The following is a 15910-nucleotide window of genomic DNA, read 5'->3' as shown; positions in this document are numbered from 1 at the left end:
CCAGTGTCTTGGGTCCTGCAGAACAACATGGTCAGTAGAAAATATTATTTTCTTGAAAACATGCATCATATGTCTGAAGTTATTACACTATACCTCTCTGTGAACAGAGTTCTTGATTGCATTCCCACTTTCAACACTTATCCGCAACAATAAACATAAAAGACAATATTTAAAATGGCTTTTTCTGCAGCATGTGTAGCACATGGCCTGTACTGTGACGAAACCCCAGCTAGGAATACTGCCAATGGTGATAATTCATAAAATCATTGTGACATAAGTAGTTGGCCTGCATTTGACATACGGAGAGACTTAGATGCATGAAAAGTCAAACTGTTTTCAGAAATAGCCAAAAAGCTTTATAATTTTCAGGCAAATCCAGTCTTGGGTATATTTTTTAGGCTACCTACTTAATTTTCAGATAGTTTTAAGTAATTACTTTACTGTATAAATTTGAATTAGAGTCAAAAAAGCACACTGCATCACGCTTATTAAGCTGCTACAGTGTGTGTTAAGGACTGCCAGTACGAACATGTGACTAATCCAAAGTCCACTGCAGTTACTGTGAGGATGCCCAGTGACTTGAAAACCACAGGGTGGAAATAATATAGTGCCTAAATACAGTACCTTCTAGAAAACTGTGTTTTCTAAATCTGTATCAAGAGTTATAACACAAACTGTGCCCTCCCTAAGCCGCCTTAAATCAGTAAGTGCTAAAATATGCAGTTAGTAAAATATAACATAATCAGTTATTTATGAATATTTTGATATTTAAACTACTGGGTTGGGCATCATAAAGTCATTAAAACCTTTATGTATATCTATGATTAGTCTGGGCTTTGTCTAAATTAAAAAATAAAGAGAGATTACTAATTTGGAGGTGGGAAAAGACAAAAGTAGTAAATTTCAAAAACTTTCAAAAATATTACATTTTACTCAACATTTCTGCTAATGTTTTATTATTTGTTTTTTTTGGTTAAATTAATTTCTAAATATAAGCTTCATGAAATCAGAACTTACAGTTATAAAAAAACACCCTTCCCTCCAACATCAGTTCAGCCAGAATGTTTCAGCATCAAAATGCTCTAATTTATTTTGCCACTTTTCTGTCCGTTTTTTATGAAATTGAAGTGTTTCCTAAGTGAGGAGTGCTGTCAAATTAGTTTTAAATCTTGCCATTCGCTGTCTTCTTGAGTGTACGATAAGGGGGAAAAAGTAGCAGAAGTTCTAAGTTTTGTCACATGAACTGAAATGAGTACAGAAACGAAATATTAATTCATTCTGATTGTCACCTTTAAATAGGTAATGACGGTAAGATATAGTGCCCTAAGGGTATCTGAGCGATACGCACATGCTGCACATTTGTAATTGTTCGCTAGATGGCAACATTGTCCTGCTGAAGTAAAGCTGTAGGCTGCAGGCGCCTGCCCTGGAAACGTGGACTATCGCCTTGGTAGGAGGGCTATTAAACTATGGCTTAGAAAAGGGGTGAAGAAACATTATGCAGTACTACAGCCACGAACCTATCATTTCTGCTTCACCGTATGGTGAGCAGTGGCCTTGTAAACGGAATGTCAACATAAACGTTAATCTCACCATACACATGGGTTTTAGGGAGTTAATTGCATTTTGAATGTGACAATGCCTACAGGGTCCCTTGGTCTCTCCCAGGCCACATCTAACTGACCAATATATGTTCAGTAAACTGTCTGTTGATGCTGATTTTGCACTGGGAATAAATCCTGGAGAAAGGATTTAAAAATAATAATAATAAAAATTGCTTACTACACCGGAGAAGTGCTTTTGGAACTTTCAACAAGAAGGCAGAACATACTTTTAAAGACATCAGGCTGATGCTGGTTTATGTACTGCATATGCAGCATGCAGACCTGTGGGCATCCATGAACAGAATAGACATGGAGGATTAAATTACACTTTTCTGAAGTTAATGGAAAGATTTCTACTGAAAGAAGGAAGGTGTGGAACTGACTTTCAAGTGTATTTGAAAGGACATAAGAATGTTTCCAGGTGAAGATCTCCACTTAGGATGGGATAATGAGAGAACTATCATTAAGATCCTGCTTGTATGGTATTGCAGCAATGGAAATTTAATAACTTTACAGTGTATAAAGTTGCTTGCTGTGGGTTGTGAGATAAATGTATGAACTCAGCTAAACTAAGGTTTAGATATGCACAGGGTGTCATTTTAAGTTACCAAGACAGCTTTACTTTTACATGCCCATCCTGAGCCAGTATTTAAAACATTTTGAAGGTTTAGCTTTAGTGTAATTTTCCTGTCAATGTGTCAGGGTTAAAACAGCTGTGCTTTACGGTGGATTTGGTGAGCAACGAAGGTGGTACCTCCTTCAATTCTCACCATGCGGCTGCCCTTGTGAGCTACTGCTCACCTTAAGATACACACTACAGAGCAGGGTCAGAGGCATTTAGGAAAGGGAAGACTGAGCCGAAGCTTACCAACCTTCTTAGTACTTCACTTTAATTTTGGTAGAAATGTAAGCATCTTTTCAAGCACTGATGCTGAAGAAAAGCCATGTAAGTATGCATAAATAACACTTCCTGTTACTACAGAGGCTGGCATATGTAACCTCCTGTATGCTCTAGTAGTGCCTTATTCACTATCTAAATACACACAACTATAGGTCTACAATGTGACCCTGAGTGAATCTTTAATCAACCCATTTTCTTCACAACAGTGTTTGCTAATTATTTCTTCCCATCTTTAGGAAATCATAGGCTGGTAATCTCAACTGCATTCAAGGCAGGGAAATCTTTCCACTAACTTTCACAGTCCAAGATCTGAGCCATGTGTTTTGTGCAATGCTCAGCTCAGTGACAGATAATATTATGCACATATATTTAAACAAGATGGTCTTTAATTTGACCAAGTCTAAAAGTAAGCCTTTAATACCTGCTAATTTAAAATCGCACTTGGGAGCAAGCATTGTCATTTTTCTGTGGGGCTACCAGGTCAGGAAATGGAGCTCCCTCCTCCCTTTAGGATTTCCCACACACCATCTGACCTCTGTGAATCTCCCCGTGAGGAAAAAGCTGTTCTGCAAATTACCAAATCCTTGCTTTTGACATGACAAGTGGATTTCAGCCTGCAGTTGGACGGAATTTCTGCCTTCCCAGATGTGCACATGGCACAGTGATCAGAAGCAGGACTGTGCCACAGGGTCCTTGCAGCATGCACCCTCAGGCCATGGGTGTCTCCTGTGCTGGAAGTATTGTTGGCTGGTGGGACACAGCTTGGTCATGCCACCAGTGGACAGCAGGACAGGTAGAGAAAGAGCCTGCCCAACTCATCTGATTGCAGCATCTGACCTATTTTGTTCTCTGCCTACCCTGCTATCAGCCCAGATCAAGTGTTTGTAAGATGCCTTGAGTTAAGGACAAAAATACCTGTCCTAGAAAAAAGAGATGGCCCGGAAATGCAGATGATGCCAAGCTAAGGCTTTGCTTCTGTATACTTATTTACAAACTTTGGATGGATTTCTTTATGATTTGAATTTTTTTTTATTACAGAAAATAGAGTAGTAATGTGGGCTGAGCCTATGGCACAGTTCTGCCTAATGGGGAACCACCTGATTTTATTCAACTTTCATCCATCGTAAGCCCTGGAAGTTACATGAGAAATTTGTATATGTATATGAAACTGCTCTTTGTTTATATTTAGTCCTCTCCTCCATAGGAGACATTACCTATCCTGTAGTGATCAGATATTGTGCAGTTGTGCCCTGGACTATTCAGCTCATTTGGAGGAATATTAGTACTAAATATGTGTGAAGGAGCTCTACAGAACTTTAATTTGTCAGCACCTCTTTCTCTTACACCTATTTCCTGGTACAGGATTTACAAATACTAGTAAGCATGCAATACAGGATAAGGTATGTTTTACTTGCTGTGCCGTTCTAATCCTATGTGTTGAAACATTTGCTGTGTAAAATTTCAAGACTGTTAAGTTGAACAATTTCCATTTCCACTACAAAGTCTACTATAGATGAAGATATGTTCAGGAAAACAGTACTTTCACATTCACATTGAAGCACAGAACTGTTAAAGATCAAAATAGGCCTGACCATTTAGATCCCTTTTTGGTGAATAAGAAAATTAACGTGATTAAAAGAATGTAAATGATGTGTAAATTATGTCATAAATTATCTTAGAAAATATTACTTTTATAACTGAATCTAACTGACAGGCAAATGAAGACTTGTTATTTGGATTTTTCAGACAACCTTACTGTTGCATATCAAGCAAAAAGTAAACACTGAAGTAATTCATGCAATTGTATTAAGTTGTTTAGTCAGGTGCAGCAGGGACCATTGTTAGAACTTGTTTTACAGGCATTTAACATTTTCATTAATAATCTGAAAAAGTGGGTTCACAGCATGCTAACTAAATGAAGAGGTAAATATAAATTGAAAGAAGTCACAAAGCACAAGTGAGGACTGAGACATAATGTAACAGGACTGTAAATGTTTGTTAGAAAAATAAGAAAATTTAAAAGATTTAAACTTGCAAATGTTCTGTCAGAGCTATCTTAATAAAAACTGCCCTATACAGGAGAGAAGTGAGTGGGAAACAAGCAAAGTAATAACACTGAAGGAGTAAGCGAGCTGGGTATTAGTCGGCATTTGATATAGAAGCTGCAAAGACTGCTTTGATTCTGGTCTCTCCATGAAGAAGTCTGTCCCTTGGATAGCTTAAAGAACTTTTAGGAGCTTAAGGATGGAAGGAGTCTTATGCATTTATTTATGAGGAAGAAATTTAGAGGTTGCACTCAAGACCAGGCAAGTGGCAAGAGATGCTGTGCTTAAAAAAACCCTATGTATATGGGTTTCAGATGTGTATTCAGATGTATATGAAGAATATAAAGATGAGAAGAAAAGTAAACCAGGAAATTTTGATTTGGTAGGAAGTCTTCAGTGAGGAAAAGAACTAACATGATTGGGATACTTTAGGCGATGATTCAATATACCACTAGACAAGATAGTATAAAGAAATTTCTATTAGGCATGAGGATCAATGCTATCCTGCACTGATCCATCTCTTATATATTCTCTATGATTTCATCTCAGTTAAGGCAGTACCTTCTATATAATAGGAGTTGAGCTTATTCGTAAATCTCACTGGAGTAAGATAAAATGCTGTGGTGAAATTTAAGAACACCGTAATATGAAATCAATGCATCCCAGTGCTTAGAGTTTTCTTGCTTTGACTGAAAGACGGCAGCATTATAGATGGTCCAACAATCCACTGTGGTATTAAGAGGCATTTTCTGGTTGCTTTTAAACACTGAAAATGTAATTTATCTGTGCATTAATCCAAATATTTTATGGTACATTTCTTCCATTTTTTTCAGTTGTGTCAGCTGATATGTTATACTACATTACCTCTCACTAACACCCTTACCTCTTTCTGTGGGTGCCACAAATGACACACAGTAGTATTTGTGTAAAATCCTAGCAATTTAGGAGCCCCTGTTCCAATTTCAAAAGGAAGAGAGGTAACTCCCAACACCTGAATTTTGCTGTCAGCTCAGAGACAGGCCTTTTGCTATGTCCTGCTCCCTGTGCTCTGTGCTTTTTGCTGCTTTGTGTTTCCCAGAATGGGAACACTGGCCACATGACACAAGAGGATGAAAGACCAGGAAATGTGGGGTGTGTTTAGGGCTGGCTGGTTTAGGACTTGGAGAAGAAAAAAAAGGTGACTATTTAAGGACGCATTATTTCTAAGTGATCCTGCAAGAGATAAAAGTTCAGTGATTCTCTAAAGCTCTGTGAATCAAAAGATCACACTGACTTCAGTGGGATCCTTTAGCAACTAAGGATATAGTCCTGTGGCTATATTCTCTCTTTGGGCTCTCTTCTGCAACTATGCACAAACCCTCATTCATGGACTATCAGAATTGTCCTATTTCTGGTACATGCTCTGAATCTCTCTGGGAACATCTCTCTTTGGTACAGGGTGATCCAGGGAAACAGCTCTTATGACTTAAAATTATCTCTCTCATAGCTGGGGTACTGTGAACCACTACTAAGAACTGAGGTTTGCACAAACCACATGTGAGTAATATGCACATGACCACAACAGCTGCGAGGGAAGCTTACTAATCCTCTGTACTACTAAGCTGGGGGTGTAGGACTTTACTGGACAGCAGCCTAGGCCAAACAAGGTAACAAAACATGTCCCACTAAGCAGAGGGGCAGAAAAGCATAACTTTCTCCAAAGCAAGTTTGCAATTAAAGTACACCATTTGTTACACAGCTTCCTGTACACGAGCAGCCATGGGTAGAAAATATGCTACAGATTCTAGCCACGCCTTGATTTTTTTTAATCCAACAGTAACTACTTCATACACCCTTTCTGCAATATATATTGAGTGCATGCCACATCTCCAGGGCCCTCAGTGGGTCTGAGTACACATATAAATTTAGACATCACAGTATACCTCCATGAGGCAGCAAGGCCAAGCAGGCCAGAATTGTACCTGGTTTTTATGATGTGACATTAATTCATTTGTTATGGGTACTCTTGAATTATCACCTTGTTGGTTTTTTTTTCTCCTTCTTTCTTTTTTATTAAATTTCATTAATGAAGTGTTTGATTATGTTCTCAACCACAACTGACTCAGCACACCTCACTTGTTGAGGTCGGAAATACCTAATTAGGATGACAATCTTCTTTCATGTTATGTCTTTATTATAGAAGTAGTACTTCCAGTTGCATTGAAGAGGTACTGCCTTTCAAACTCTTGTTTCAGACAGGTTTCTTTGCTACTTTTTAACAAGAAATCAAGGAACAGGTTCTCAAAGGCATTCAAGCATAGGAACAACGTTATCCATGCAACTGAATTCAGAGCTTGTGCATCTCATGAATTCAGTGATCTTGCTCTGCATGTATATCCATACACCAGAAGTAGCAAGCTGGTGCTTTTTGACAATAAATACACTAGAATTAGCTTCCATAGGGATTCTGGGAGTTGACAAGCATATGGATGGATGGATGGCTGAAGAGGTCATTTAACCCTGCTAGTAATGAGCTCATTTGAAACAAGCTTCCCATTACTAACTATCACTTGGTTCTGATTGATTCATCACCTGCTTTGATGCTCCTATTTCATAAACAGAACATGAACTGCTGAGTTTAAGAAACTGCATAATTTGAAGATTTTGGTAAAACCAGAACTGCCTTGATACTGTGTCAATTACTGTAAGACTGATTTTCTTTCCATTACTCCCTATATGTGTGTGCACATACAGACATGTGTGAACAAGTAATTATTGTGTACCTGTGTATGGAATGCCTATATAATATTTTAATAAAGACAGCATTGCAATGTAATTTTAGTATATATACATTATACTAGAGGAATGAGAATTTTCCTTACCTATTTCACTCATGGATATCCCCATGGATGCTAATTGCCCATTGTTGAAAGAGCTATAGGTAAACAAGTTTGGTACAGATGTGAGGTCATAGATAGGTTCCTGTTTGATCTGTTTGATTCCAGTCATGTCTAACCCAGACTGGTCTGGGGAAGGCTGGGTAGAATCCACGTTATAATAACCCTCGGATTTTGGCAGGTCGATGACGTGTCCATTTGAGTAAGTGCTGCCAGTTTCATTATTCAGGTTGCTCAAGCCATTGCTGATGCTGTTGCTGTAAACCCTGGCGAGGGCTTCTGCCTCACCGCTCTGCTGCTGCCGTTGTTCCTGCAGTCGCTGCTGGTGCTTCTGCACTTCAGCATACAAACTATCCCTCTGCTTTTTGGACATTCTCCCAAACTTCACAGCTGAAAAGCAAAGCACAATGCAAACCACTGTCATCTTTCATTTTTTCTTGATTCCCCTCAATCCCACCATTCTTTAGATATTTACTTGCAGCCATTACTTTTGCTGTGAAAACTGTCTTTTTTCTGTGGAAATGAGAGAGGATGCAAAAGTTTGAACCATATGCATCTCACAAAGGAAAAAGTAACGTATGCTTGGATTTACAAGGTGATGGCAATGATTCCTATTTGACAGTAGGACCTCAGTCAAGCAACTCCTTACTCTGAATATTAAAAAGACCATGTATCATTTTACATCTCTGTGTTCACTGAGCAACAACCCAGAGCTGTATGAAATGTACAGTCTAGATTTATATCCCATGTGATTTACCAACTTTCCACAAACCTTTAAACAGTGCTCTAACAGGATTAGTACTCTGGATGAAAACAAGCCCTAAAGACTTACTTATTATCGCATCCTGTCAATGGGGTGCTATCTTCACACTTAAAAAAATCCCAACAAAACCACCAAAATCTTACAGGTTAGAGTTAGAACCTAGAGGAAAATAACAGATTTGAAGGTAAACGGCGCAAATGAATGTAATCTTTTCCACAGAGGAGAGTCTCAGGGATTTACACAATCAATTTACATAATCTCCATGCACGAATCCATGCATTTCTTCTGATGAGAAAGGGAGGAAAACATCAGAGTGCACACTACTCTTCCCAGGAACAGTATTCATTATACTGAGATTGAAATTTACAAAAATTACAGGCTGACTGCTGTGGAACTAGGAGGAGTAAATCCACAGCCTGCATATACAGTGGGACATAGCTGATTATCCCCCTCTACATCTCCCTCTTAATGCTGACTTTGTACTGGGCTAGATCTTGGAATCTCAGAGCAGAGCGCGTTGTTAATTGCGCTCTTCAGCAAATGAGGGCTCTAAAATTGTACTCTAAACCAAATAATTCAGCAGAATTTTTCAGAGCACAGATAAGAGGACACTGCTTTGGAAATACTAATTTCTATGTTTTATGAGGTGAATTTTCCAACATTGAGTATTTCCAGTCCATCTATAATTGGAATGAATTCAGAATCATAAAATTTCTTAGCACAGGATGGGCTTTGCTCTCATTTTTGCTACCCCACAGTTCAGCTATAGCCCTTGGGAAAAGTCTGAGCCTATGCATGTGGATGAATGTGAAAAATCTTCAGTCAGGAAAAAGAACAGAAAAGAAAGAGCCTAATATGAAAAGGCAGTACCAGAACACAGGGAGATAGCAGCCTCTTCAATTTATTTGCAATTTTTTACACTAAGAGGTTAATTTCTTGTTGCCAACCTCAACTTACTTGCAGCCCTTCACACAGGCTGCAGGCTAGCTCACATGAATACAACCTCCCTGTAGAATCAGTCCACAGTGCACTGCATACTCTTACTGACAATACACAGTGACTGTATTCTGAAAAACGCAACAGTGTATTTTCTCCAAATTTAGGTCCTCAGTAATAAAAACAAACACCCACTGTTTATTCTCATTATATATTCATTAATTGGATTCTCCAGCTGCTGTCAATTAGCATCCTGTCTCTGCATGATAAAACTGAATGTTACATGGCTGAGAGGTAAAAATCACATTCAATTTCTCTGTTAAAGAAAATCCATACAACCTATTTTAAACTTGCAAGAGCTCTTAAAATTGTTAAGTATAAACACCCTTGCATAAGCAATGAGATAAGAAAGTGACGTTGTCAGAAGAATCACTCCCTTTGTACGCAGTGGTCCCTGAATTATAGGTTGGGAAGACAGTGTTGTCAGTCAAATTAAAATGCTCCTGTGATACCTCAAATCATTGGAAGGTACTACTTTTAGAAGAAAGGCGTGTGCTGTTAAATTACTGAAATGTTACTACTTCAGTGTCCTCTGGGAAGAACTGGGAACTAAGGCTTCAAGTAAGGTGCACACTAGGACCAAAAATGCCTCACAGATTAAAGGCTAGACCGTGAGAATCCTCCCAGAGTCGTTTCAGTTAGACATAAAGCACACTGAAGTAGGAAAGACCTACTACAGTCCAAATTTAAAACAATTTTACAATCTGTGGAAAGGAATTGCACTTTGAGTAACTTCTCCACCAATGACTGTTAATTTCAAATGACACATTTTGTGTAAAGTTTCCAAGACAGAAAACTGCTGTTAGGGAATTGAAATTAACATAACCCACCTTCAATTAAGGAACATTTTCTTCTCATACTTCCCGACCATTTAAAAAAAGATGCGTCCTGTGAGCTGAAACCGCCCTGCACTAGCAGTGGTGGCTGGGGCAGATCAGCTGCCAACAACCTTGCCCAAGCCTCCCATTGACCGCAGCCTCTAGTGCGTGTTCTCACTCTGCTGATCATGCGTTGTCACACCACAACTTGGAAGGTAGACCAGAGCTCCTCAAGGACCAAAGGATACTGCTGTTGGATGCATGGTGGAGTTTTTTTTCTGGTGTAGTGTCCAATTCAGTGTTAAACTATGAAATGCTTCTTTTACAGACTGTAAAATGCTTGTTTTGTCCAGACTGGGACAGGGAGCAATGTAAGGGTAAAATAAATGCTTTTTTAGTAATTCAAATTACTTGGTCAAGTGCTCTGAATAAAATAAACAGAACCCCTTAATGCTATCAAGGTACAAATTTCTTCTTACCTGCCTATTTACTGTGACAGAGCTTTAGAGATCTCAAGGAAAGGGACACTTTCACACGTTAATATTTAACATTAAGTTAAATGTTAATGTTTAATATAAGAGATTATATAAACTGGAATATAAACCTACCTCTCCAGAGGTGACTTTTTGGTGCTTTTGATCAGAACAACACTTTGCACTTCTGACTGCTCTCCATTTTGTGATTTCCCCACCCTCCCCATGAAAATAGCATCCTTTGTTAACTGAATAGCAAAGATATGTGTCTCACAGTGTGTGCATTACAAAGCAAGGAGCTTCTCTTCTTTCTTTTTTTTCCAGAAATCTACAGGGAGTTTAAGTAAGTCAGCAGTGAAGAAGAATTTCAAAGGGTTTAGGCGTGAAGCAGGAAACTGACTCCTTACCATCTCGAGACATTCCCAGGGCAAGACATTTCTGCAGTCGGCAGTGTTGGCAACGATTTCTGTTGGTTCTGTCAATTAAACAGTTTCTCTGCCTTGGGCAGGAGTAAGAGGCATTATTCTGCTGACTCCTCCGAAAGAATCCCTAGGGACAAGAGAGCAAAAAAGACAGAGTATTACAATGTGCACATATGTACACGCACACACACATAAACAGAGAACCACGCAAATTAGTAAAATAAACTCTTATTTAGTGCAATGCTACTTATACTATGGCTTTGCAGATCTATTTGCCTTGTATAGCGAAAATAAAGAACATATAATAAGGAGAATTGTGCTTTATTCTGCAAAGAATGTAATTCTACTTCGTTAAAATGCAAATAATAATTACAGTTAAAGAATGTATTCTTATTGTGCAATAATGACCATACGTCATCTAAGGTTTGCTCCTAGTAGAGGAAAAACTTGCGAGCATTTGTAAACAGATGACTTTAAAGTACTAGTTCTGACTATTTTCTTCTTTTAATGAGAGACTGGTAATAACCATCTTCTAAATGCACAGCATTAGAAGCTGAAGTCTACTGTTCAATTTAACCTGGCAAATGTAAATCTGATCTGGAGTGACCATACACTTCAGGAGTGAAAAGTAATTGAAATTCAAGCATCACAAAAGCACTAGGATTTAATGACTGTATCAAGTAAAACCAACACACAAAGGAGAAAGTAACATCTTTAGTCACTACCATGAGAAAGTAATGACATTTTCCATTTGAATGGAATATAACATTAACCATTTTATCTGGGAAAAAAATGGTAGTTATTCTATCTCCTAGAAGGTTTTTCTGACCAGTTTTGGGCTATTAGGCTAAAGATCAGATGGCTAGGAGGAGTATTAACCCATACTTAAGGCCTTATGAGCTCCCAGGTGCTTTGAATTACACCAGGAGGTACCATTTTGGTAGCAGTGACATGAAACAGCGGATGTGTCAAAGGAAATGAAACCAAGAGGTGAAGATTTAAGAGAAAAAGCAAGGGGCAGAAGACATTTTAAAATATTCTTTTATTTCCTGTAAAATAAAGGACAGGAGGAACAGAGAGTACAGAGAGAGAAACAAAGAAGAGAAGTTTATTGGCCATTTTGGCATCTGCGCACAGGCAGCTACAGCGTTGTGTGGTGGGAAAGCTGAAGGACAGCCTAGCCACTGCAGAAATCCATGAGGAGAAAAAGGACAGAAAGCATTATTTCTGTAGTTACACTAGTCACCGGAAGTGAGTGATGCCAAAGTGGTTGTGCCTATTTGGGCTGCTCTGCAAGTAGCTCTGAACGGAGCCATAAAGCAAGAGCTGACTTGTAATTATCACTGTACAGGCTGCCAAGTGGCAATAGCCAGCATGGGAATCATGGCAGCCATGTGTTTTGGAGGAGTGTGAGTGGGGAAACAACAAGATGACAGCATCACAGGGCTAAATTTGCTTGCTACAGGTAGTCCTGAAATCTCACTCAAGTCCTGTTGAACCCAACGAGGATGATGTGGTGTGTCAGGGACAAGAAGGGGGAGGTTGTCCCACTTGGTGTGTCTCACCAAGCAACACCAACAGGACTAGTTTCTGGGGTTGAGCATGAAGAGAATAATTTCATCTGGCCTGTGCTGGTTTTATCAGCGGTTATAGTATATTCAAAATCTAAATTAAGTTTAATGATTTGCACTTTTGAGAACACGAATGTCTTTTAGGGGAACTCTCAGAAAAAATCTGGTGGGGACTTACCTGACCCTGGCTGGCCAAAACTTTCACAAAACTGTGGAGGTGAGTTTAAGTCTAAATGGACGCTAATTGCAGATATATCTGCTCTACTTGCTATACTTTACCATCAATTTTGGGTTTGACATACAAAGGATTTTCTGGTTTAAAGATCTAGATTTTAGCAGCTCCGAAGTGGATAAGGATTAGAGAGAACAAATGAATTAAATAATGGTACCCCCCCCAACCATCTAGTATTGACTGTGACTTATCCTGTAATGCTGTTTTTTCCCATTAAGGTTGATCTCATCTCAGAAGAATTTGTTTGTTTCTTCTTTTCCCCTCTTAGGAAAAAATGAAGGGTTACCTAATAAAATTAATCTACAGCAGGTAATCTATTTGTCTGTGAAGACTTTTGTACTCTTTTTCTCCTAAGAAAGAGAGATTTAAATGCTGCCTTACAAAGTACAGGCAATCCTTTCATTTCGTTTTTAGGAGATCTTTATATAATACTGGCTATATTTACAGAGAATAATTCCATTTGAGAAAGGAGGATGCAGTTCATTACTGAGGAGATATGGTCTCAATGACAGGTTTTGCAATACTCCCAACACTGACAAGTCTTTCTGCATCTTGAACAAGTCAGTTCATCCATCACCGTCAGTCAGTCTGAAAAGGGAAACGGTCATGCAAACTACTGTCTAAATCATGACAAAAAATCCATAGCAAATATTTTGCAGGCAGGAGAGATGATGAAAGGCTTCTCAGCAAAAGGAGTCACGAAGACAGACGGGATGGAAACCTGTCTTCCGTTTTCACCCTTTCAGTGATGATAGTGGCAGAGCCACCATTTTCTTCAGTGGGTCCAGCAGGTTATTCAGCTTATGAAGCCGTCCCTTGAAACAGCAGTAATATTTAAGATGCCCCTTAAACACTTCTAATATGCATTTTCAGTGACATAGCTAATGTAGAGACACAGAGTTAAAGGATTTGCTGTCCCTTGAAGTTTGTAGCACTGCCACTGACAGTACAATCCTTGGACGCTGTGCCCTGAAACACTGCAGCTGTCTCATGCCTGGCTCAGTGTGTGTGCATGCTTGTGGAGTGGTCCTCACCTCCTTCTTCCGCACATGGCCACCCTCTTAATCAATTCAGATTTTTAATACATTCAGACAAAAGAAACCAGAAATGACCAGTGAGAATGTGGGCTGAACAAAGACTTATTTAATTGGTGGGCAATGAAGAACAGAGTTGCGCTGCCTCAGACAGCACTTACCTTAAAACAGAACTCTGACAGAATGCAATGCCTCCCTTTGACCCAGTGTGAAAACTGACATCTTTTTTCACAACAGGCTCACAAAACCAGATTAGACTAATAGATCTGATACTGCAAAACTGGCACAAAAACAATACGGTTAAAGGGACTGTAAGTGGAAGAGAAGCTCTTTATCTCAATAAGCAGCCTACATAGAGAGCTGAGGGGTATCATCTCCTTTTGAGGCACAAATAAGGGCCAGTATTAACTTTAATCACATCTACATGTGACTCTACCCCTAACAGCTCTGTAGGCACTGAGTACTGTGACAAGACGCTGTTTTTCTGTTTAAAGTATTTTTCTCCTGTATCTTTTGTGCCTATTTTGAAGTATCAGATAAATTAATCTAATCCTGTTTCATATGATCATCATAAGATGCTTATTTTTAGTCCAGTGTCACACTATGACAGTGAAATGCTGCAAGTTGTTCTGTTTACAATTGTTAACTTTTCTGAAACAAATGTGATATTTCACAATATACTGCTTCTCAATGTGTTGGCATTAAAAAGTTTCTTTTGAGAATGACTGCACCCAAATTTTCAGATTTTTCAGATGTTCTAAAATTTTGTAAATCATTAGGTAAATACATAATTGCTGTTTCATTCTACAAATATACACCCACCTTCAAATATAATAGTTTGTGTGCTTTCACATAGAAGAAATTAGAGATGTTGCCCACCCATCTTTATCATTTCACATTTACAGTAAAAGCTGATATAGCAACATGTAGTATGAAATTCTGGTATTCCATGAGTAATAACTCCTTCAATAATGGAGTATTTTTGGGGTGAAAACTGAAGCCTTTTTTCTCTTGGATTGGGGTCTGATTTGTGTTATTTGAAATAATGCCTGTGATAATACATTAATACAAATAAGCATCCTAGAAAAGTTGTTTTTTTTCCCTGTCCTCCCTCCCTCTGTTTTTTTAACCTCCAGTTCCCAGCAGCTGCCCTGTGCGGGAACCTATAAGGAAGAAAACAAAGGATCCTTTTACACTACTTATAATGTAAGGCATTTTTTCTCCCAGAGATTACAATTTGCCTGCAGAGAATACAAAGAGGATAAAATACGACCAAACTGACACCTGTAAGCTTTTAAGATGTTGAACTGAGATACCACAACAACTTCTAATGCTACACAGGTTGTAAAGGAAACAAGAAATCCATTTCTCAAGTTGATTTAAGGTAGAACAGGTGTGACTTACAGTTGTCAGCCTCTGTATCAGCACTTAAACTGCATCAGATGTGGTAAGTTCATGTTTCAAACGGGGAGTTAACTGTAAAGACTATTTGATGAAAAGAAATGTAAGTAGTAAAGTTAAGTATGAAACACATCTATATCAGCAGGAGGCTTTACAGCCTTTGGCACCACTGCATGAAAGCATGTAAGAGTGTATTATTGCACACTACTGCCTGAGGCTAATGCAGATGTTGATGACTATGCTGTATTAAAATCTCATACCTTGCATCCTTCACATGTGATGACTCCATAGTGTATCCCAGAGGACTTATCACCACAAATTTTGCATGGTATCACTTCAATTTGTGCTGAAAAAGAAAACAAGACAAACATTTTGAGTAATATAATTCTACTTAATTTCGATCTCAAATGAAGATCTTGAAAACTATAGCTAGACATCAGGCAATCTCATCACCCTCTGACAATATCAAACTGCTTTGTATTCTACTGTCCATTTCTGAATGCTTTTATTTGGCAAATTTTAATCGCTTTATCTTATGTAGCTTCTACCATAGCCCACAAAACTCTTCAACAATTTTAAATATCTCAGGATTAGCAAGTTCTCCCTCATATTCTCATTTCTTGTTTTTACTTGTTAATTTTATCATCATTATTGCTAGTGACAGTCATCAGGGCTCCTAAATAATTATACAGATTGTTCTTGGTTACACATTCCAAGTATTTATGACTTCTCACTTTGTAGAATTACATATAGTATTGATGAATTTTGATGCAT

The 15910-nt window shown here is 38.4% G+C and overlaps 1 protein-coding gene across 1 annotated transcript in view; it reads right to left on the bottom strand.

The window, feature by feature from the left end:
• The window catches only part of RORB (RAR related orphan receptor B), a 33980-nt gene extending 18473 nt beyond the window's left edge, over window positions 1-15507 (bottom strand). The window contains exons 1-3 of the mRNA XM_065661923.1: window positions 15397-15507; window positions 10884-11025; window positions 7412-7816 (exon numbers count right to left, since the gene is read on the bottom strand). Coding sequence (XP_065517995.1) covers window positions 7412-7816; window positions 10884-11025; window positions 15397-15507 — 658 coding nt within the window. The remainder of the gene's footprint in view (window positions 1-7411; window positions 7817-10883; window positions 11026-15396) is intronic.
• Window positions 15508-15910: the final 403 nt, after the last annotated feature.

This window comes from Lathamus discolor, chromosome Z, assembly GCF_037157495.1.
Source record: "Lathamus discolor isolate bLatDis1 chromosome Z, bLatDis1.hap1, whole genome shotgun sequence".
In the NCBI taxonomy this organism is placed as follows: Eukaryota; Metazoa; Chordata; class Aves; order Psittaciformes; family Psittacidae; genus Lathamus; species Lathamus discolor.
This window is presented reverse-complemented; position numbering and strand designations above follow the sequence as displayed.